The following is a 24,083-nucleotide window of genomic DNA, read 5'->3' on the forward strand; positions in this document are numbered from 1 at the left end:
GGCAGTTGGGGAGTGGAGGGTCACCGCTGAGAATAAAGATTCCCAAAGGCTGTGACATGTTTTCTCCTCAGCGGTTCTTCAAGTGGGGGCCCTGGGTGTCCCTGAGACCTTTTGAGGGGATTCTCAAAGCTAAAACCATTTCACAGTATTGACATGTCACTTGTTCTTCTCACCCTCGTTGTCTCACAGGTATCCAGTGGTGTTTTCCAGAAGGGGCATGACATGTGATGAAGTCACCCTGATGACTCCTGGAATGTGTGCTTGTGTGTTCTTGTGTTTAAACATTCTCAGTTTGAAATAATGCAATATATGTTAAGAAAAAAAAAAGATAGCAGGAAGAATGAAGGGGGGGAAATCGGAGGGGGAGACGAACCATGAGAGACAATGGACTCTGAAAAACAAACTGAGGGTTCTAGAGGGGAGGGGGTGGGGGGATGGGCTAGCCCGGTGATGGGTATCAAGGAGGGCACGTTCTGCGTGGAGCACTGGGTGTTACACACCAACAATGAATCATGGAACACTACATCAAAAACTAATGATGTAATGTATGGTGATTAACATAACAATAAAAAAATTTTAAAAAAAGACAAAAACAAGGAAAAAACATTCTCAGTTTTAATTCTCCTACACTGAATGTTAAAAGACAACACATAAACAAAATACTTGGGGGCCCTCCATAATTTTTAAGGGCCTTAAGTGGTCTTGAGACCAAACTGTGGAGCTACCCCATCACAACACCACACTTCATGTCCAGCAGAGCTTGAGTCACATAGCAGGCGCTTTTGAACAGGGGGTGGAGGCCACAGCCTTATTCAGCTTGGGATGGAGTCCTTTCCATCTGTACTTCCACCCAAAATGGCCAGAAAAACCTTAAATTCCCCCACAAACACTTAGTGAACTGAAACCCTCCCTCCACCCACCCACCCCGGGGAAAGATGGACTTCTCACGTTTGAGCCCAGGTCGGGCAAAGTTAACATGAAGAAACCACACTCCCTCAGCACGAGCACCGGGCAAAGCCGTATCTGAGTACCTGCTAGGAGTCAGGTACCACGCTACCCGCTCAGAAGTGAGTTGTAGTCCCTGCGTCCTCAGTGCTTTCGTTCTAGGGTGGAGGGCAGATGACTCCAAAAAAATGACAAAACTGAAACTTGTCGCACAAGTGCTGGGAAGGATGTACAAGGCGTCAGGAGGGATTTGAGGTAGGCGGATGAGGGGAAGGAAGGCTCTGAGGATTCAGGTGGAATGAAGCGCCCTAACCAATTCCTCCCGGCCATCTCAGACATCCCTCCAGCCCCCTCAAACCCAGGTCAGCTCAGAGGAGGGGTCAAGAGGGTCCTTCTAGGTGGGTGGGGGGACTTGAGGGTCTCCTCCCCACTCCACCCCCCCAACCCCGGCATGGCCAATGCTAAACAGCTTCCCCGTTAGGAGAAACCTGACTCTGGGGCATTTAGAGCAAAGGGCTCAGTCTTGATAAATCAAGGACACAACTCTTATCACTACACTCGGAGAACGTTATCCAGAGGCTGCTGTTGGTGGAAACAGCAATCAGCCAAGAAATGGCTAGAGGAGGGAGAGGAAGACTCCAGAGGTTAAAAATAAATACAAAATAAGCAAAGAAGAAAGAAAGCCCGGGCGGGCCGGTCTAGAAGTCCTCAGGGAAGCCGGAGCTGAGGGGAGCCATCCTGGGCCTCAGCTCACTTTCCCTCCCCACTTGCGGCGCCCTCTCGACCTCCCAGGACCTGACGGATTGCAGAAAAATCTCCACGGACAAAACCGAGCCTGAAGAGCCCTGATGTTCTCCCCTAGTAACTGCTGCAGAGGCGGGAAAACTTTTATTTTGCAAACAGAGTTGCAGCCGGACGCCTAAACGACCCAACTGGGTGGTGGAGGGGCGTTGCTGCACGCTGCAGCACCCCAAAGTGAACGTGGGGTGGGGGGCGCCGGGAACCGAACATAACCACCGCGCTTCTACGACCAGCGGGACTGCGCGATCCAACCCCAGCCGGGCGCGTTCTCGCCGGGACGGGCCGTCAGGCGCGTGCCTGCGCTTGCGCAAAAGGCACCCGCCCCAGCTCCTCTCCAGGTGCGCTCGCGCTTCCGGCCGGCCTTTCCAAGGCGGAAACACCAGAGCCCGCGCATGCGCTTTCCAGCTCTCCTGCTAGATCCAGGGAGGGGGCCCAAGGCTTCAGGTGATCCCACCCCTCCCTCGCAGCGCGGAGCCAATCGCACGGCGGTGGGCGGGATTTTTGAGAAGGCGATCCGCCCACGCGCTTCGCGAAGCGTGTATCGATTGGTTGGCGACGCTGGCGCAGGTGCGCGCTTCCTATTGGGTGGGGCGGGGCGCGAGCCGCCGAGGCTTCGGCGGAGGCTGCAGGTGAGCGCGCGCGCGCGCCGCGGCTCCCCCCCGGCTCGGGTGCGCGCGCGCGGGCTTGCGGGGGAGGCGGCCGAGAGCGAGATTGCGGCGCCTGTCGCTTCTGCTCCGCCCCCTCCTCCTCCTCCGCCGTCGCGGCCGCCGCCGAGGCCCGGAGGGAGGGAGTCGCGTCCCCGCCCGCCGCGCAGCCAGTCCGACCCTCGGTCCCGCTGCGTGAGGAGTCAGCCGAGCGGAGCTCTGCGCGGAACCCCGAGCCCCGGCCGAGCCCCTCTGCAGGTGCCTGTGAGGAGGCGCCCGGGCTGCAGCCGCGTCTCCAACCCGCCGGCGGCGCACTCGCTCCCTGCGCTCCCAAGGGGCGGCCCGGCCGGAGGAGGCCGCTGCGGGGCCCGGCCTCAGCATGAACCGCAGCCACCGGCACGGGGCGGGCAGCGGCTGCCTGGGCACCATGGAAGTGAAGAGCAAGGTGCGCGGGGCCGGTGCTGGGCGGAGCGGCCGGCTGCTGGGGGCCGGGCCTGGGGGAGGCCGGGGGGCTGCCCGGGTGTCTGCAACGCGGCGGGGGGGTTCGGCAGTGGGGTTTGGAGACAGGAGGCGGTGGATAGTAAACTGGCCGAGAAGGGGGCGAAGGAGGGGCCTTGTGTTTGTTCCTGGCCCAGGTGGGAAGACCAGTGGAGCACTTAATCTCCTTGAATCTTCATTGCTGTTCAGGGATGGGAGGTGTCTGAGCGCAGTGTGGTACGAAAGCTTTGGGGGAAATTCTAGCTCCTGGTCTATGAGTAAAAGGTATTTGGAACACGCGTGGTCACAAAATGTTACCCCTTTCTGTGGTTCAAGGGTGCATCGAGTGGTGAAAGGGAGAGGCCAGTGCACTAAAGAGCCCTTTTAAAGTTAGCTTTGCTTCCTGCTGGGGATTTCTTCGGCACTAACTTTGGTATGCGTTTAATCTGTAAAATTAACACTATCACCCTTCGTTTGAGTAGCCCTTTACAGTTTGAGGCTGGATGCTCTTTTCATTCCATCGTGCTACCTTTTCACGTCAAGTGTTTTCCTTCTTCACCGACGGTATGCCAGTCTGCCGAATTCTGGCCGTATCCGCGGAATTCCTAAATTGCAAGGCTCCCTGAGCAGGGTAGTCTATAGGGATTAGGTAAAGAATGTTTTCGGAAGGGGGTTTTGAGTGGAATTTGAAGGTGATCGGCAACCACGGCAACATTTTCAGCAAGCATTTCGTGAGTTGAAGAGCCAAAGGAGTTTAGATCTAATTTGCTTCTCTGGAAAATGGAGGGATCAGAAAGGGCTCGCCAGGCTCTGCTTTTATGACAAAACCTGGAAGCCTTCTTACAGAATAACGTCTAGACTCTATAGAATAAAACTGTTTTTGAGAACACTTAACATAGTTAAGAAAACCAAAACACATGCAAGAATGGGAGAACAGTACGAGCATATCAACTTCAAAAATGATGAAACATCATTGAATATAAGACTATTTAGGGCAAATCCAAATCAGGGAGTGGTTTTGAGTGAAGTAGAGTAAGGAGAGCTCCCTGGAGCCTGTGGGTGGAATGGCTTTATTATCTAGACTTGATAAGCAAAGTTCTGTAAGCTGCTGTAGCTGAGGTCTTCGGCTCAGGAATATCTACATTCATTTTGGGAAGCATCATTTAAATGGTTTGTGACTTCGCATCAGGGTAGGGAGTAGTTCCACAGAAGCCGTTCTGTTTTAATAAGAATAGAATTGTAATTGTAGCAATTTAAGGAATGTGCTCTTCCCTGTGTCCTCCATGGAACTGCCAGAGCAGACGGAAGAGATGTGCTTGAGCTGAGGGTTAAGATGACTCCAAATATACAGGGTTTTCCCTCGAGCGGTATAGCGGCGGTAGTGGTTCTGTGCCCAGTGGTTGAACTTTCTCAGGCATCTCTGTCATAAATCTAGTTTGCGTCTGTGGGGGTTGAGGTTAAGAAAAGAAAAACACTTAGGATATTGCATAATCTTAAAATTCAGTTTGTGGCCCTAATCTTGGTAGCAAGTCTTTAAGTCATCATAGGAAAACATGCGTAGAGATTCTAGGTGCGCTGTTAAATACAGTCAAACAGTAATTTATCTCCTGAACTAGAAACCTCGAGCACTCTGGGACTGGAATTTCAGGCTTTCTGCCCCTTCTCTTCTGTCAGCTGATACTACATGTTATATATTTGAGCTGCCGTGCTGCAGTTGTAAATAGAATCAAGGCATTCTGAGAACCTGCACTGAAGGAAGTGTGGTTCCTCTGTTCTCGATGTTGGTGAATAGACCCAATATTAGGTACTGTTTTTTGTGTCTGTGACACCCTTGTGTTTTAAATAGATATTGTTGACAACATTTATTTTTAGTGGATTAAAGAAAACACTTGTCATCTTTATCATTTAAAAAGTACTTGGACAGATGTTTCAAACAATATTTCCCTTTGTCAGCTGCCTTGGAAATATCACAGCTTTTTACAAAACTGATGGTCAAGAGGTTGTAACCACAAGCAGGTGATAATGCAGATCCACATTTCAGGATCTCTTTTTCTTCTGCATAGAAAACAGGGTCAGCTGTATTATCTGAGCAGAGCTGGGAAAGTTCTTAATAATGAAGGTGGTATCCTTTAATAACCTTGGAACAGTCTTTGGGCTGTACATTTTCTAATTATTATTCATGGGCATTACAGTAGTAAAATTAACTTTGCGGTTTCTTGAATGTACCAGCAGATCCTGGGAGAACGGACACATCCTGGGTGCCCAAGACAACTAAACTGGCCTTCGTAAGAGTTATAAATGGTTCACGTAGTGAATAGTTGTTGACTGGGTCTTAGTTTTATCTCTTAGTATTTTTCTTCACGTGTAGTAAAACGTTCTCTTAATCCTATTGTTTTTCTGCAAGAAGCATAACAGTTTCTCTTGTTTGATTTTGTTTTCTGCTAACATTTGCAAAAGGGCACATCTGCTGTGAGGCCACACAGTTTTTCATTGTTTTTATCATAACACTTAAGGAAGAGAAAAACATGTTGAGCAAAGGATTTTCACCCAAAAGCTTTAGCAGTCACGTTGGAGCCCTAAAATGTTCCAGTGTTAGATGGTACTCTGATTGACATACCTGGAGAAGTGGTAAACCCTGGCGGGAATCCAAGCACTAGGAGCTTCAGGTTGTGATACCAGAATGAAGAACATGGAGGAGAAGCTGTGACTTTTGATAACATCATAAGATTAGCTCTGATGTGAAGGGTGTTGCCGAGTTTTTATTTACTTTGAAACGTGAAGGTGTGACTAAACTTTTTTGAGAGTTTTAGGTATGAGTCACCTTATATTCTTGACAAGTGTTGTTGTTTATGTTTCAGGAATGGGTTACGGGAAACTCCTATTGAGGTGGTTTTAGTGAATTTTTAATTTAATACTGATGAGTAGTGTGGGTATCAGTAAGGCAGATGAACTTCTGCTGTGTAACAGATGCAGTGACTCCAGATATTCGTAGGTCCTTGGGAAGAGAAACTGACACATTTGTAACCTGCTCAAATTACTCTGGTGGGGACTTTGTCTGCTTGATGCTTAAGGCTGTGTTAGTATTACATTAGAATACATTAGTATTTCTTGTTAATAGTAGATATTTAGAGGAAAAATGAGTTCAGTGGTTGAGCACATTGGGCAAACATTTGTTTAAAATTAAAAAAAAAAATCAACCGGAGGACTGAACTGAGTCTTTAATATCTGGTCTCACAGTGATTCCTAAGAATGTGATTATAGTTTTGTAGCATTTCCTAAATGTGGCTGGGACACTTTCTGAGGAAGGTTGATTAACCTTACCTAGGTTTCCACCTGGAGGAAATGCCACGCTGGGCCCATAGTAAGTCATAGATCCTGTTTATCAGGGACCAGATGAAGCCAGTCCTGAGTGCCACTTTAATAATCTGACATTTGGAGAGCAGAGGTGTGATTCTAGAGGAGGAATCAGAATGGGGCATGATAGAGGTGTTTCTGTGGCCCCTTAATGCCTCTCTGATGTCTTTGTCCTCTTCACCTACTCATGGGTGAGCTCCTGCTGTGGGCCTGAGCCTTTCCGTCTGTAGGGCTCAGGCACTGTGCCAAGCACACAAACACTTCTTGCATTAATTGGATGGTTGTAGGATGTATATTTTAATGTATTAACAAAGCTGTTTTCCAGCATTCATAGGGAAGATGCTCCTTATCTCTAGACCTATTTCTTAGATGATCTACCTCCCATTTGTAGTGTGCCTTAATGCAAAGAAGCTCAGAGTCCCTTTTTTATATGTTGCTATTAATTCTTGCCACTTCTGTGAAATCATAATTCCTTTTATGGGGGAAGAAACTCAGGTGCTTTTTGCTGTTGGCCAAAATAAAGACTTGGGCACATCTTTTTTACCCCATGGCCTGAGGTGGCAGAGGACTGCTGTCAGGATCTGGGCTCCAGACAGGGTTTGAGCTGAGTCACTGCAGGGCAGTCCCCAGTGAGGCCTGGGAACCCCAGGGATTGAGTGGAGCCTGCATCCCTTGAAGGGAATGCCCTTCCGAGATGTAGCAGTGAGAAGGCACATTCCTGTGTCTCTCTTACGCTGTTTTATCTCCGATAATGAGATTTCCGACAATAGACTGTGTCACTGCAACTGTCTTTTTTATTAAGGGAAGTACTACGCCTGTTAATTTTCCTGTGGAGTGCATTTTCAGATTGGGTCCTGTTACTTTTGTTTTGTTTTTAATTAATATGTTCATTGTATTTGTAGTTTGGAGCTGAATTTCGTCGGTTTTCCCTGGAAAGATCAAAACCTGGAAAATTTGAGGAGTTCTATGGATTATTGCAACATGTTCATAAGATACCCAATGTTGACGTTTTAGTAGGCTATGCAGACATCCATGGAGACTTACTCCCTATAAATAATGATGATAATTACCACAAAGCTGTTTCAACGGCCAATCCACTGCTTAGGATTTTTATACAAAAAAAGGGTAAGTACTACTATGTGGAAAAATTGTTTTAGAAATAAAAGTAGTTTATTTTCCTCATTGCTAAGATTATGCATTGAATCCTCACTTTGCTGAATAGAGTTTTGTCCATCAGAAATATAGGACAGAAAGACTGTGACTTTGGAATCAGAGACTAAGATTCTCGTTTTTTTGGTGGCAACTGACTTTCAAGTGCCATATTTACTACTTAATAACTACCTGAAGGAGAGTTAACTTATTTAGAATGTTTCACAGAAATAAAAATAGTTAATTATCTGGAAGATTAGATAGCAAGTCATTATTGTGGAGGAATTTAAACACTGATATTAGTCTTGCAAAAGAACATTTGAAATAACCATCCTATATGGCAAGCATTTTCAAATGTGTTTTGAATTTTAAAACTTTTTTTTTTTTTTAAACTTTGTGGCCTCCTCCGTGTTGCCTGTCTGCACATGGGCCTAATGTGTGCCATTTATTTCTTTGTCTTTGGTAAATGAAGAGGTTTAGAAAGCCAGCATGAGGGCAGCAAGCTCAGTATTGGTGGGATAATGAAAGCCTTAACTACATTTATAAACCAACCCAAAAAGCAATTTTGAGAGTGGGTAGGGATTACCCTTGAAGGTGAAACTTTATTTCCAGTCGGTTGATAAACCTTAGACCACTCCCAGAGCTTTGAAATTCCACTGATTATATAGCTTTGCTTTTCTGGGTTTGGAGGAACTAAAGTCCACCAACAAAAATAAACCTCCAAGGGTAACATGTCCATATCACTTGATTATTCATAGAATACTTAGAAACACACAAATTGATTTTCCCAGAGACCCCTGAGGTGGATTTCATAGGTACGTAACAGTGGTGTGGTACAATGAGAGTGTTAATCTGGGGAGATTAATTTGGCTGTTGGGGATGAGTTGGAGTGAGCAGTGGTCTTAGAGGAGAGGGCCAGGACCCGGCGGTGAGGGGAAGCTGCCCCAGTGGAGGAGGCAGGTGACGAAAGTGGCAGTGTTAGATAGAGAGGGCATATCTGATATTTGAGACTCACTGTGCTCCCCTCTGGATGGTGGGGAGTTGAAGAGGGACTCCAACAGAGAACAACTTTCTGGGTTCGAGTCTGATGGCTGGGACAGTGCCATAAACAAGCAGAATTTGGAAGAGGGACATTAGCTTGGAAAGAAAATGGGTTTGGTTTTAGGATATTTGGCTGGTGAGTTTTAACCATGCCACCTAGGAAATTAGAAATGGTAGACAGGAACTTTGGATCAAAATCTAGAGGCCCAGTCAGAGAAGATTGAAAGTCTGTGGAATAGTGAATAGTTGAGAAATTCTCTGGAGGAGACCTCGTAGGGATGAAGACCAGGGATGGACCCTTGGGAAGCTGTGTACAGACTTTTGGAGACAAAAGAACATTGGTAGAGGAGAGAAGACAAAGCATTCATGTGGAACTTGTCACTTTAAGCATATAATATCAATAATTATTGATGAGTAGGCCTTTCTTAGCAGTTGTAATTTTCATTAAAAACTTTGTTGCTGTTTGGAATGTGTATTCAAGTGTGGAGTGACTATTTTTAAACTACTGTTGTTGGATTATCTTTTTTGTTAGATGATAGAAGTTGATTATACCACTACATGTTTTTATTTATTACTGGCGTTATAACACTTCATGATTGTGGGATTAACCCTCACATCTGTTAAGGGTGGTTATATTCTGTTCTTTGCTTTTGAATATGTTTATATGTGAACAGAAGTTTTCTATGTCCTAGAAAATAAATATCCAATATAGTAAACAGCCCTTAGAATTTGATTTAGAAAGGGGTACCTGGGTGGTTCAGTTAAGTGTCCAATTCTTGGTTTTTGTTCAGGTCATGACCTCACGGTTGTGAGATCAGGCCCTAGCCCTGGGTCAGCTCCGCACAGGGCGTGGTGAGCCTGCTTAGGATTCTCTCTCCCCTGCCCCTCCCCCTATCTTAAAAAAAAAAGTTTTATTTAGAAATAGGCAGTACATTCAACAGAACATTTCTGTTTTTACAAATACAAATGTAGGGGCACCTGGGTGGCTGTCGGTTAAACGTCTGCCTTCAGCTCAGGTCATGATCTCGGGGCCCTGGGATCAAGCCCACAAAGGGCTCCCTGCTCAGCAGGGAACCTGCTTCTCCCTCTCCCTCTGCCCTTCCCCCCCCCCCCCGCGTGCGTGTGTGTGTGTGTGTGTGTGTGTGTGTGTGTGTGTGTCTTTCTCTCAAATAAGTGAATAAAATCTTTAAAAATATATATAAAAATATAGGCGCCTGGGTGGCTCAGTCAGTTGAGCATCTGCCTTGGCTTGGGTCATGATCTTGGGGTCCTGGGATCGAGTCCCACGTTGGGCTCCCTGCTCAGCAGGGAGTCTGCTTTTCCCTCTCCCTCTGCTCCTTCCCCTGCTTTTCTTTAAGATTTTATTTATGAGAGAGAGCACGAGGCAGGGAGAGGGAGCAGCAGACTCCCTGCTCGCAGGGAGCCTAACTTGGGGCTCAGTCTCAAGAAACTAGGATCATGACCTGAGCGGAAGGCAGATGCTTAACCGACTGAGCCATCTAGGTGCCCTAAAATCTTTTAAAAAAATAAAAATAGGGACGCCTGGGTGGCTCAGTCGATTAAGCATCTGCCTTCGGCTCAGGTCATGATCCCAGTACCCTGGGATCGAGTCCCGCATCAGGCTCCTTGCTCATCAGGGAGCCTGCTTTTCCCTCTGCCTGCAGCTCCCCCTGCTTGTACCCTTGCTCACTCTCTCTCGCCCACGCTCTCTCGCTCTCTAACAAATAAGTAAAATCTTTTATAAAAAAATAAAAATATAAATGTAATACAAATATGACTTAAGGAAAGCGTAAAAGTAAGCTGGTCAGGTCATTGCTGTTTAATGCCCCCCCCCCCCGATCCAGAATAAAATCCTTCCTGCTTTGGACTTCACAACCCCATCCTTCTCTGTTCCCCCACTCCCTCATCACAGTCTACCACGCTGGCTTGCTTTCTGTCTTCAGACTTGGAAAATGTTGCTGTCTTTCTTCTCGATCCTCCCCCCAGCTCCCTCCTCATCCTTCAGATCTTATCACACAGAAATAACTTCCTCAGAAGGGGTCTCTTTGGACCACCCTAGCCAAAGCCCTTTGACCCTTCCACCTTTATCAGCCCTGGAATTACCTTATGTAAGTATGAGTTATCTTGTTTATTGTCTCTCTTAACAGACTTACGTGGTGCCCTGTGATTCACAGTGATACTTTTAAAGCTCAACTGATGCTTGAGCAGAAAGCTGATTTTAGGTAAACTTTAGTGGACGTTAAATTCAGGAAAGTAATATAAAGCATGACATTATAGTAACATTTTACTGTTTAATTACAATACACTTTGTTTTCTTGGCTTGTTGATTCCAGTTTAGGAATCAGGGCAGCAATTAATCTTATATGGTACCAAGTGATTTTAAAAAAAACAAAACTTTAAAATCATTTTAAATTTTAAAATCTTATGGTCTTTTAAAAATCTGATACGTCTAATAGAAGTTTCTTTGAAGTGAAAGTTCACAGTTGAATGCATAAATTATATAGTGTGAACTCAAAGATTGTATCATTGCATATCTTGAAAGGTTTTATGTCTTACAGTAATTTATTGTTAGAAGAAAAACCCCATACTCAAGGGCTATTATCACAGAAGCAGAAACCAAAGAAAACAAAATCCCTGCTATCTGAAAAGTTAGGTTCACAAAGAGGATTCCCAGATCTTTTGCCAACCCCCATCCCCTCTTGGAGTTTAGAGGCTTCCCAGCCAGTCGTGAAGGGCAGCCAAGTCTGGGATCCGTGGAGGTGCACGGACTCCTCACCAGATCTGATCAGAATACCCGCACCACAACTTCTTGTTGTGTTACCTACCATCTCTTTCTGTATGACATCAGACAAATGCATTCACATCTTGGATTTATTAGAAAGAGTTTGTTGGAAACCCTGGAAGGGCCTTGCTTGCTTTACACATTGTTGTACTTGAGACACGGCCTGTGGCCCAGACACTCGGCAGGCACCTCAGTCCTTGGAACTGGGCAGTGGACATTAGTTTGTAGGTGTACTTGAAGATTACTTTTTAATGAATCCGGGTTTGATTTAGAAATGCTCTAAGAGGGGCGCCTGGGTGGCTCAGTTGTTAAGCGTCTGCCTTCGGCTCAGGTCATGATCCCAGGGTTCTTGGATCGAGCCCCACATCCGGCTCCCTGCTCCACAGGAAGCCTGCTTCTCCCTCTCCCACTGCTTGTGTTCCCTCTCTCGCTGTGTCTCTCTCTGCCAAATAAATAAAATCTAAAAAAAAAAAAAAAAACTGCTCTATGAGATGCATCGTAATTGTCAGTTGAATTTTGAAGAAGAGCATATGATACCCAGTCGCTCACGACAGAAACCTGGGTGTCACCTGTGACACATACCTGTTGTTCAATCACCAGCCTCTTGGAACAGTTCTAATTATTTTTTGGATTTGTTTCCCCATCAGCACTGCCTTTTCTCCAGGCCAGGCACCATCCAGAATGACCTCAGTAACCCCCAATCATCTCCCTCAGGGTCACTCTCCAGCTTACAGTCAGGGTGAGCTTAATAGAAAAACCCAAATCTTTAGTTTTCTTCGCATTGCCCTTAGGCTAAAGTCCATAATCCCTAGCACCCCCACCCCCCCAGGCCCTGTTTGTCTGCGTGGCCCCTGGCTGCCTCTAACTAGGCTCTTGGCTCCTCCTCCCCTCTCCCCTCCCTCTCTCCCTAGTGGATTTCTTCGTCTACCCCAACCTGCCCTCCTCTGTATTTGTTGGATCCTGTGCCGGGAACATTCTTCCCTCCCTTCTACCTGATTAGCTACTGGCTTCTTTTCCAGTCAGCACAAACCTCACTTCCCCTGGAAAAGCCTTGCCTTACCCTGCAAGCGGCTAGGCTCCCACAGTGCAGTGTATCTACACCACGCTTCCTTGGCCCCTTTGTGTAATAATTTGATTGCAAGTGTTAATTGCCATCTCCTCTTGTAGACTGTAAGCACCATGAAAGCAAGCACCCTGCTTATCTCTCTTCACTGCATCCGCAGCACAGGACACAAGGCCTGGCCCAGTTGCAGTGCTTCTGAAATGTTTGGTGGTTGGTTTTTCTTATATTAGGAAGTAAAGGGATTTGCATACTTTGAATATTGCTTTAGGTGATGTTTAATCCTCTTTGAAGTTGCCAGATTTAGTTCATTTAACCATTTTGGATTAGAACGGGTTTGCAAACAAGGCTTGCTGGCTGTTTTTGTAAATAAAGTTTTCTTGGAACACAGCCCTGCTCGTTCCTTTCTGTATCACCTATCGGCTGGATGACCTGCTGTACCCAGAGTACTTACCATACAGCTCTTCGGGGAGAAGGTTGTCAACCCTGAATAGAATAATTTCAAAAATTATTTCATTCTTCCCTGTCTTCTCGCTGAACTTCAAATGGGTCATAATCTTGAACTTTCTTGATGACCCTACCATGAACTGTTACTGTTTTGTTACTGTACAGGGATGACGATGGGGTTTCTATGAGGGTTGGGTTTTTGGTGTCTTTCCCCCCCCCCCCAGATTTGCTTTAACACTGTAGGCTTTTACTTCATGTGTCTGTGCCTGCCACTCACTAGTGGACCCTTATCCCCTGCTCTGAATCTGTGACTTGCGACTCCGTGTGTCTGTGAGTTAAGGAATGAGATAACCAGGCTTTTCGGAATTAACTGTTGAAAGAGTAAGGTCCAGAGGGAGTGGCTGCGAGGCTCCTCTGTAAGTAAAACACAGGAGCTTTCTGCTTGTAAGGAATTGAGACAAGCAGTTTGGCTCCTCAGAGGCATTCCGAGTGGATCCTTGTTGATTGCAGTCAGCCGAGATTGTGGCTGAGGGACAGGCTTGGGATAAGGGAGGGATTGCTGTCTAAGCCTATATCATGTACTGTTGCATAAGCCTGGGTTTTTACAGCTGGGGACGTTGCTGTGAACCAGGTTTGGAAACTTTTCACCTTATTCTGAATTTAGGACTTCGACACACAGACTCAGGTAGAAAGTGAACTCCCAGTTCCCTGTGGACAGTCACCTTTACACTTTAACACTCTGCACCCTGGCTTTCTGCCAAAATATTTCTTTTCCCAGTGGCTGGAAACTGATTAGCTAGATGGGAGAACAAAGGTGCCTTTGTGCTGGGGCATATGGCTTTTGAGAATTTAGCAGAGAGCATTCAAACAGTCTGGATGCGATGCCAAATTATGCAGATTTGGGTTTGTTGTTGTTGTTGTTGTTGTTTTGGTCAGGTTTCCCATGTAGGCAACTTAATTTTGTTCTCAAGTGTGTATGGTCTGGAATTTTCCTTATAAATCTTATGTGGGTTTTCTTAATTGATTGATTCAAAAGGAAAATACATACTTCTGAGAAAACACATTCAGTAGAAGACTATCGTTGATAGGCTTTTGGTCAAATGTTGCCAAAAAAGATTCTTGTATCAGTGAGTTAATTTCCAAAGCCAAATTATAAATAAATTTGTCTCTGTAAGAACTGGGTATATATACATACTTTATAAATGAAGAAAGAATTATACCCAGGAGGGGGAAAAATGCCAAAAATTAAGGTACCCCTAGTCTTGTACATTTCTCTGCAACTAGCTTTTGAAGAATGTTGAAGCAGCACGAGAAGAAAAAGTTCTCCGTACTCAGACACACACCTGACACTTAATACTCATTCTGTGAAGGTGTAAGGTATTGGCCTAGTAAGAAAATTAAGGTCCAGTCTTTTCTCTGTATTTTGTACTCTTAATCATTATTTTGTACCCTTAATTTCCTGGTTTTTATAGAGTAAAGATGATAATATCTATTAATAGAGTGTGAGAGTCAAGGAAAAGAATATAAACTGAACTCTGTACAATCACAGTATGGTCATCGTAGTTATTCTGGAGCAGTAGCAGAGACTAGGATTTTGAACCAGTTCTTTGAGGGAGGAGGGGGTTTTGTCTCCTTTGTTCTTAGAAAATATATTTTTATCCTTGAAGATTCTGACTTTTTAGTTTCTCCTCTTTTGTTATTTTTGAAACATGATTTCAAGTTTTGCACCTGATGTTAATTTCATTTCTTTTCTTTTTTTTTTTTTTAACCTCATTCTCTAATGAGGTGTTCTGTTTGTAGGTATTTTCCTTCAGCAGTATGATTTCAGAAGGTGGATCTGGTTTTGGGTGCCCTGTTTTCCCTTAGTTTACATCAGAGATTATAGATTGCTGGCTGGAAGCGTGTATGCAACCCTCGCTTGTTGTTTGACCCAAACTGGTTTTTGTTGTTATTTAATTAGGAGTCAGCATTTAAAAACGAGAAAATTTTTACTTAAAAAACAGGGCTCCGTGGCCAATGGGATTTGGCCACACAGATTCCTATAGTGGAAGGAAGACTGCCCGGAGCATGGCCCGCGGTGCCATTACGTGAGGCCTGAGCACGCCAGTTGGCCAGTCCTCCCACTACCGTGTTGTCTGCGGTACCACCGCCGAGAAAGGGCCCTCTGCACTTCTTTGTTTTTCACACAGTGAAGGAAGAAGTGAAATCTTAGACGTCAGCGTCTTTTCAAAAGTGGGGAAATGGAAGATTAAGAACTCCCCCGGAAAACTGAGGGAGAATGTTCATTCGCAGAAGACCAGAATTCCTAAGTTGTAGATACACATTCATCTAATTTACATTATCATTTCATGCATGCTGTCTGTTTCATTTAATTGCATTATCTGCCTCACCAGCCTGTAGTACAGGTTCGTTCCCTTGATTTACCTTGGGAATCAAAAGTGTCCCATTTTATATCATTGAGTTGAGTTAAGAAATAGGCAACCTGGAGTTTCTTAACAAATGAAGGAAAGATACGTTTTAAGTAACTCATTTGAAATGATGTTTAAAAATGTGTGTGTAAGCTTATCAGAATTTCATTTTCCCCTCTTAACTGTTGTTAAATAGTCCTTGAGCTTCCCCAGATTCGACATTTGGGATTTTACGATGTGTGCTTGAGAGGGCCACCTAGTGGTTTCCTTCTGGTACAGCAGCTCTTATTACTGCGCTACATTTTGATCTGATTAGAATAAGCTAATATTTAAATTGTTTATGTACCAAATACATGTGAGTTACCTCTTCTGTATAGATTCAACTGTAGATAAAATGGGTGTTTTTACGTAATTTCTATAATTATTTTGTTTTTAAACAGAAGAAGCAGACTACAGTGCCTTTGGTACAGACACACTAATAAAGAAGAAGAATGTTTTAACCAATGTATTGCGTCCTGACAACCATAGAAAAAAGCCACATATAGTCATTAGTATGCCCCAAGACTTCAGACCTGTGTCTTCTATTATAGACGTGGATATTCTCCCAGAAACACATCGTAGGGTTCGTCTTTACAAATACGGCACTGAGAAACCCTTAGGGTTCTACATCCGGGATGGCTCCAGTGTCAGGGTCACACCACATGGCTTAGAGAAGGTCCCAGGGATCTTTATATCCAGACTTGTCCCAGGAGGCCTGGCTCAAAGCACAGGACTATTAGCTGTTAATGATGAAGTTTTAGAAGTTAATGGCATAGAAGTTTCAGGGAAGAGTCTTGATCAAGTAACAGACATGATGATCGCCAACAGCCGCAACCTCATTATAACAGTGAGACCAGCAAACCAGAGGAATAATGTTGTTCGGAACAGTCGGACTTCTGGCAGCTCTGGCCAGTCCACAGATAACAGCCTCCTGGGCTATCCCCAGCAGGTAGAACCGAGCTTTGAGCCAGAGGACGAAGACAGTGATGAAGATGACATTATTATTGAAGATAACGGAGTGCCGCAGCAGATTCCTAAAGCTGTTCCTAATACCGAGAGCCTTGAATCATTAACACAAATAGAACTCAGTTTTGAGTCTGGACAGAACGGTTTTATTCCTTCTAATGAAGTGAGCTTAGCACCTGTAGCAAGTGGCACAAATACAGAAACACATGCTCCGGATCAAAAACTCTTAGAAGAAGATGGAACGATCATAACACTATGAAACCTTTGTCTGAATGTCTTTGGAGTGAGGATGCCATTGGGACTTGTAAATTTGACTAGTTTATTAAAGCATATATACCTCTGAACCAGTGACCTGGAGTAGGCATGAGAAAAATAATATTGCAAGCTTAAAATGTTATTAAAATAGTAGTTTGATAATTGTTAATATAAACTTCGGTTTGTCAGAGGTGAGTTTAAGTCTAAAAGGGGCCTTTGCTAATGAAATTATGGCGCTTGCTATTTTGTCTCTAAAGAACTGGATGTTAGCGCACATTCTCAGAGCTATGAGAGGACCAGATCATTTCTGTTCGAAGTGGTTGCATATTTAACCTGCTGTGCAGAGCCCAGTTAGCTTTTCCTTTAACTATATTTTTTTAAATTCTAATGTGAAGAAGTCTCATCTGTCCTTTGGTAACCTTGGGGACCTCAGCTCCTATGTTCCCTATATTTTATTTTGATTTTTTAATGTTCCTCTGTTGCTAATTGTTACAGGTAATTTTTTCAGATGCTTTTTTTCCCCTCTAATATCTAAGAAATCAATTGCCTGTTTTGGGGAGTTGCTTCCTGTGTCCTAAAGCATTGAGACCATGTTCCTGAATTAAGAAACTGTAACAGTTGTTCAAGTTCAAAGCTTGTTCATCCTATAGCTTTCACATTTACAGACTCATTCCATACGCATGTAACTTAATGTTGCAAAAGGCAGTTCCATCAGTTCGTAATGCGTGAGACTCCCTTAATCTCTCACCCGCACTCCCATCTCATTGGAAATCATTCCTTTTGTTGTTGGTTTGCGTTTTGTTGGTGTGCTTTTATATTCTGCTATTATATTTGAGTAGTAGGAGTCATTTTGGATTAAAAAATGCACCCAAATTAAGAGATTTTTACACACAGGACAAACTTGTGCACTTTTTTACATGAGGTAATTTGGTTTTTCCTTAATGGGATTTCTAGGAACACTGCCTACACTTTATGAAAAAATATAGAGTATTCACCTTGGACAGGTAGAGTTTATTGCTATAAATTTTATGAGGCTATTTATTACTTTCCAATGCATCCACTTAGAACAAGTGAAGGGTAAGGCTGCTGACTTCCATTCCTCGCCTGATTTCCCTGTACAACGTGCACGGGCACTGTAGTAGGCCTGTATATAGAAACCCAGGATCGCGTGAAGCACATAAGTTCCCTGTGGCTTATGGCTATTTCTCTCAGAGTTATTTATTAATTTTATGGTAGGGCTAGAATGGGTACCTTTGTAACACTTGTGTGCTATAGAAACAATGAAGAATTAAGTGACTCCGTTTTGAAGGATATTTTCGCTCTATGGTAAAGATATATGAAGAAGTCTTGGACTGAAGGAAGGTCACTTGACTCAGAATACTTAACGTATTTTGCTCACTTTACCACTAAACAGATTATCACTGAACTATTAACTGCACAACATTATGTAATGCAATGTACTTTTTTGTTGAATTCACCCAAGTTCTTCCACTTCTATACCACTATTTGTTAAATGGCATTCCAGCTTTAACCTTCTGTGAGGTAGAGATTTGACTCTAGGATGGCAAAATGTTAACATGTAGGTTAAATATCATTTATATTATAAGTGGTGCAGGGGTTCAACATTTTAAGTAAAAATCCTTTCACGCACTACCTCTCTCTCTCTCCCTCTTTTTTAACAAAGTTTTAACATCCGAAATTTTCTCTTGGGGGAAAAATACTTCAGGGCTTGACTTTTTGTACAAATTTTAACTATAAAGTACAGATTGTCTTGTATGTACTCATAAAAATGGGCATCAAAGCTGCTAGTGCTTTTTATTTTAATTATCCTGCTAAGGGTATATGTCAGTGGTGTTAAAACTAGATTTCTCATTTAAATTATTGGTGAAATAATTGATTACTAGACGTATTGTAAAACCAATAGATCTTGGTTATACAATAAAATGTCAGTTCATTGGTAGTCTGACGCAGTTATTCCAAGTGTACCTTATTAAAAGAAATATCAGTGGATTCAGCATAAAATTTTATAGTACTAAATGTCAAGCCTAACTGTGAATTTTGTTCTGTATCTTGAGTAAATTTACGATAATGTTCTCATGAGCTATCAACAAAATACATGTACGTTTGTGAACTATGAATTTTCTAATTAAATTTTACATGTGACAACATGATTTTTACATGAATGATACTTTGTTTAAACTATCAAATGTCAGTATTTTACTACAATTTTATTATAAAATGTACATTATCACTAAATGAACTTCGATTTTAAAAATCAAATTAGCTTTAGTTGTATATTATTTTTTACAAATAAAGATAGACTTGTATAAAGGCTACTTTCTTGTTTGCAAGTATATGAAAAGTCACCCGACAAATATTTACCAATCACCCATGATACAAAATGAGTAGGAAGAAAATTGCTAAGTTATAACAATATCCTGGCTTCCTTAACTTTTTAATTTTTAAAAGATAAACACCAAATTCTGTATGCATTGACTGCAACTCTGTATGAGCATATGATTATGTACAGGAAGATAGCATTTAAATGTAGTCATTCTGATCGTGTGAGAGGTTATGTGTGATACTCATGCAGAGTTCATTTGCAGTAAAATGATTTGCAACACGACAGTAGTTTGTAATGGCACCATTTATCTTCTGAGATTCAAATTCACTTAGTCCTCTTTATTACCACCCTGTGTGGCATTGGCTGTACAGATTGGGTTCAGTTTATACTGGACGAAGGAAAAGCCCTGAGATAGATCAGACGCTCCTACTGAGCTATTTCTAATCCCAAATTCATCACTGTCATTGGCTTAGCTGATCTCTGCACTAACTCTGTCAACCAGGGTGGAGGATAATCCTGATGCCTTCCTCAAGTTTAAAAACATTGAAAATCCTCAGAGTAAAAATTCAACGTCACCCACATAGAACTCCTCACATCACTGATTGGTACAGATTATGTTGCATTCAGTACCTGATACTTACCTCTAGGTTTCAGGATCCATGAAACAATGGTATGGAACTAAAACATTCCATTCACCCCTCAATGGGGTTTATCTGTTCAGATTCAAGTTAACGCGTTTGGGCAAGAATACCACATATATGATGTTAGATCTTCCTTGTACCATGTCAGGGGGCACAGCATGTTGGTTTATTTCAACACCGCTGATGTAAAAACACTTCAAAAAAGTTTTTTTTAAGTTTGTTTTTATTAGCTCGAGAGAGCAAGCAGGGGGAGAGGGGAGCAGAGGGAGAGGAAGAAGCAGACTCGATGCTGAGCACACAGCCTGATGCGGGGCTCGATCCCACGACCCCGAGATCACGACCTGAGCCAAAATCAAGAGTTGGACCCTTAACTGAGCCACTCAGGCTCCCCAAAACACTTTTTAAAGAAGATTTTTTTTTTTTTTTTTTTGGGAGAGCAGAGCAAGTAGGAGAGAACACGGGATGGGGGCAGAGGGCAGAGGGAGAAGCAGGCTCCCCGCTGATCAGGGATGACCCTGGGATCATAACCTGAGCCAAAGGCAGACACTTAACCGAGTGAGCCACCCAGACGCCCCGCACATTTTTTCTTAAGTTGATTTTTTTTTTTTTTAGTAATCTCCACCCGACATGGAGCTCGAACTCATGACCCCCAGATTGAGTCTCATGCTCTTCCGACTGAGCTAGCCAGGTGCCCTGTAACACTCGCTAGTGGGGGCAACTGCTTTCGTTCTAAGTTGTCCATGCTTCTAATTATTCTTAGGCTGATAAACACGGACGGGTGCTTAGAAAAGACACCTGTGTCCAACATCCGTCCGTTCTGTATCTTTGCTTGTCTTCTAACTGAAGAAGTGTTGGGAACGGTGAACCGGCAGGAGTATTCCTGGGTGTCATCTGCCTAACCACGCTTCTGGACCCAGGGAGGATTTTTTCTGGCACCGACTCCAGGGAAGGAAAACACCCCAATGAAACCTAAAGCATGTGCACGGTCATGTCTGGAGAGTGCTAATTGGAGGCTTCTGCCTTTGGATTCTGTGGATTATGAATAAACCCAACTCCAGTTGCTGAAATACAAAGCTTTATTGGCTACATAGCTGAAAAACCAAGGCTAGAACTAGGGCACAGGTACAATCTTGCAGTGCTGTCCGGTAGAACTCTGCAGTGATGGCAATGTCCTATATTTGCTCATTCCAGTCATCACTAGCCTACACTTGGCTGCTGCATACTTGAGATGTGCCCAGGGCAGCTGAGAAGCTGAATTTTTAGGTTCACGTGATTTACATGTAGCCACATGGAGCTCGTGGGTACTGGATTTTACAGCACCCGCTAGAATCTCTCTCCATTTCTTGGTCTGCTTCCCTCTGCTCTTTTCCCAGGCAAATGACCCACTTGTCGTGGCAAAAGTGGCCTCCAGTATCTCCAGTGTACATTCCATCATAGGAGCAGCTCACCCGGGAGGGAGCCTCTCCTCCCCACTGATGACAACCAAAGCCTCGGAGCCGACTTTCACCGGCCCTGGCTGGGTCATGGGCCCAAATCTGACCTGGGTTGGTGGTGGTGGTTCCTCAGGGAAGGAACCAGGGTGCTGCCACCTCACAAAAGAGGAAAGGCCACAGGAAGTGAGCACAGTGATTACCCCTTGCAGCTTTGTTTATAAAATATTTGGGTTGGGGCGCCTGGGTGGCTCAGTCAGTTAAGTGTCTGCCTTCAGCTCAGGTCATGATCCCGGGGTCCTGGGATTGAGCCCCACATCGGGCTCCCTGCTCGGTGCGGAGCCTGCTTCTCCCTCTCCCTGCCCGCCCACCCATGCTCTCTTTATCTCTCTCTTTCTCTCAAATAAATAAAAAGAACCTTAAAAAAAAAAAGTATTTGGGCATCTGGGTTTAATAAGGGAGAGAGTCAAAAGCATAAAGTACTTTGCGAAGGTAAACGGGGACAGAGCAGTCCTCTATCAAAGGGAACGGTAAAGGTGAAATTCTATTTGGGGTCTAATGGCAGTGTTGTGAATTTGAAGGACAAGTTTAAATCTAATAATGACATCATCTAGACTTGTGTTTTTGGTACTGTTGTTTACTTTGATTTGATTTAAATCTGATATTAATCTAACATATAAAGAATACATAAATCCAATAGAAACTTCAATCTGAAACGGCAGAAAGTTCAAAGTTGATTATTTTTGAAATATAGAAACGAGAGAATCATGGTCTTAGAGCAATGGGTAAATTCAAATGCCCAAGGGGCCAGGGTGGGGCAGCGCCAGTGGGCTGGTAAAACACAGTTCCCTTTTACGTGTGTGTGTCTGTGTGTGTGTGTGTGTGTGTGTGTGTGTGTGTGTGTGTGTGTGTAACACTCCGTAATTGCCATGTGGGTATGTGTGGCCCCAGTGTCGCCAGCTCGTTGAACTTTGCAGAAGATGCCAGAAACCCAGAATTTCACATGAGACAGTCTGATTTTTCACACTGTCATGAGACAGGCTGCCCGTTCGCCAGTCCTGTCTCAGAACCCTCAGCGACCGCAGACCTACCAACGGCTCTGTTCCCTCTGCTGTCTCCCCCTTCCCTCGAAGGTCCCTGTGAGGGGGGAACAAGGTGATGTGTACCAAGGGTCTGGAACGGTACCTGAGGGTTAAGAAGCACTCCGCCAATGTTAGCGGTTCTGTCCATTTCTCAGGGCGCTGGCCGAGGCCCAGAGGGGTTGTGAGTGGCCCAAGGCAGTCTCCTAGTTCATCGTGACTCCAGAGCGTGGCCCCTGGAACAGCATCATCGTCATCCCCGGGGCGCGAGTTAGAAACGCAGGTGCTCGGGCCCACCTCACGTCTACTGACTAGAAGCTGCGCTGGTGGGGCCCAGCCTTGGCATTTCAACCCGATCCCCCCAAGTGCTTCCTGAGCACGTTAACGTCTGGGGAGCTCTGAAATCCCGCTCATTCCCTCTGTCTCTCTCTCCGTCCTGCTTAGCAGCACTGCAGTGTGATCGAATGCAGTTAATGCCCCACACAGATCCTTACAGGTGTGCCGAGAATAAGCCTCTGAAAACTCCAGGCTGGATTTCTGTGCTGGGTTATCTGCTGAAAGAAAGGACGAGAAAGGCCGGAATTTGACTTGTGGTGCAACCCACTGATTCTATCTGTGCAGCATGCCTCGCCCGTTTGGTCTCCAGCAACGCGCCAACCACAAGGAAATGGCATTCACCCATTGTTTCTAAGAGCAGGTTACACTCCAAGGAAACACGGTGCTGTTCTTAAAGAACACAGGGGTTCTGTTCCTGAGCCTTCGGCCCTGCCAGCCGGGCTAGCCTTCCATTTATGGGAGCTAGTGAGTTACAAATCAGGTTTTCTCCAACATTCCCAGAGGCCTTCAGCTGCTGTCTCAGGTACATGCCCGCGGTGACTCAGGCAAAACTCTGTATGCTCAGTGATTCAGAAATGAAATCATTAACTTGGGAAATGCCTGCAGAGCATGGGTACAGGGAGCCTGGAGAGGGCTTGAGAATGTGGGTCTTCCAGTAATGCCAACGAGGATGGCCGCATGGGAACAGTGATGCCGAACCACGCTGCCTCTCGGGTGGGCCAGGGACTAACCCCCCAATCCACTGGAGTCAGAAAGAATCTCCAGTCAGTCCCTCCGAGGAGCGACAACTCACGAAGATTACAGAACGGACCCACAGAAATGTTGACTCCATTTGTTTCAGTTCCTATCTGGTAAAGCAGAAAAATGTGCAAAAGCCTTCGTGACTTAAAAACACAGACAACTTTTGACTCGATTTTAAATCGGGTAGATGCATGTCCACACACACACACACACACACACACACACGCACACACACAGAGACACACACACACACATCTGGTCTGTCTGAAGGTGAAATTAAACTTCTGGCACACACATACACAAAATGCCAGGCAAGACTTGAGAAGGGTTTCCAAATAAGCCTCATCCCCAGATGGTGATCGTCATAATCTTTCAGCACACCCCCGAGGAAGGCAGCGGTGAAACCTTGGCCATTCAGTTGCGACACCAGAGGGTTTTTCTAGGGAGCCGGCCTGGCTGTCCTTCCCGCACCCCCAGGGTGTCTTGGCTGGAGTTCTCGGGCCCTTGCCCAGTGGGGCTGGCATGGGCCTCGAGCAGCCAAGCAGCCAGGCCCAGAGGACAGGGAGGGAACGGTGAAGGGAGAGAGCCAGGAGAGGAGGCAGAACTGCTGGGGAAGCTGGCCAAATCGCCAAGGGCTGAATGGGTTCCATCAGCTCCTGACACCCCCTCGAATCTTTCTTGTCCCTTTCCACTGGCTGCGTGGACACAGAGGAACACAAAACCCCTTCACATGGCCACCGCCAAGAGCTCATAAATGTTCACCCTTCAAACAGTATGTTAAGTTGAGCAGAACGTTCATGGTTTGGAGAGACGACAACGCAGGACGTGAGATCACGTTGACATCCCTTAACCACACCATGCAGTCCCGTTGGACCTGCCGAGTCATCTCTTCTTTTAATCATGGTCAGAGCTTTTCCTCTTTAGAAGGGCTTGTGTTTGAATGTTGGTGGCCATTCTAGGATGGAGGAGGAATGGCCGGACTGATAATGCTTATGTTGTCTTTCCTCTTTTAGCCATGCAAAGACAAATAATGGCTAAGGACGGATGAAATATTTAACAGTGGCCATGCATAATTTATTCCTGAGTGGATGCTCATTTCCAGCCCAGTGGCTGGCTCTCAATTAGGGCTTCCCAGAACATCAAA

The 24,083-nt window shown here is 44.7% G+C and overlaps 1 protein-coding gene across 1 annotated transcript; it reads left to right on the forward strand.

Annotated features, from left to right (window-relative positions):
* The first annotated feature begins 2,534 nt into the window (after positions 1-2,534).
* On the forward strand, positions 2,535-18,526 carry PARD6B (par-6 family cell polarity regulator beta). The gene is made up of 3 exons (XM_028125182.2): positions 2,535-2,835; positions 7,124-7,346; positions 15,549-18,526. The coding sequence occupies exons 1-3, from the start codon at positions 2,770-2,772 to the stop codon at positions 16,370-16,372; spliced, it is 1,113 nt and encodes a 370-aa protein (XP_027980983.1). The 5' UTR covers positions 2,535-2,769; the 3' UTR covers positions 16,373-18,526.
* The last annotated feature ends 5,557 nt before the right edge of the window (positions 18,527-24,083 follow it).

Source organism: Eumetopias jubatus, unplaced genomic scaffold, assembly GCF_037043125.1.
Source record: "Eumetopias jubatus isolate StellerSeaLion01/CBP00866 unplaced genomic scaffold, mEumJub1_p1.0 scaffold_9, whole genome shotgun sequence".
Lineage (NCBI taxonomy): Eukaryota > Metazoa > Chordata > Mammalia > Carnivora > Otariidae > Eumetopias > Eumetopias jubatus.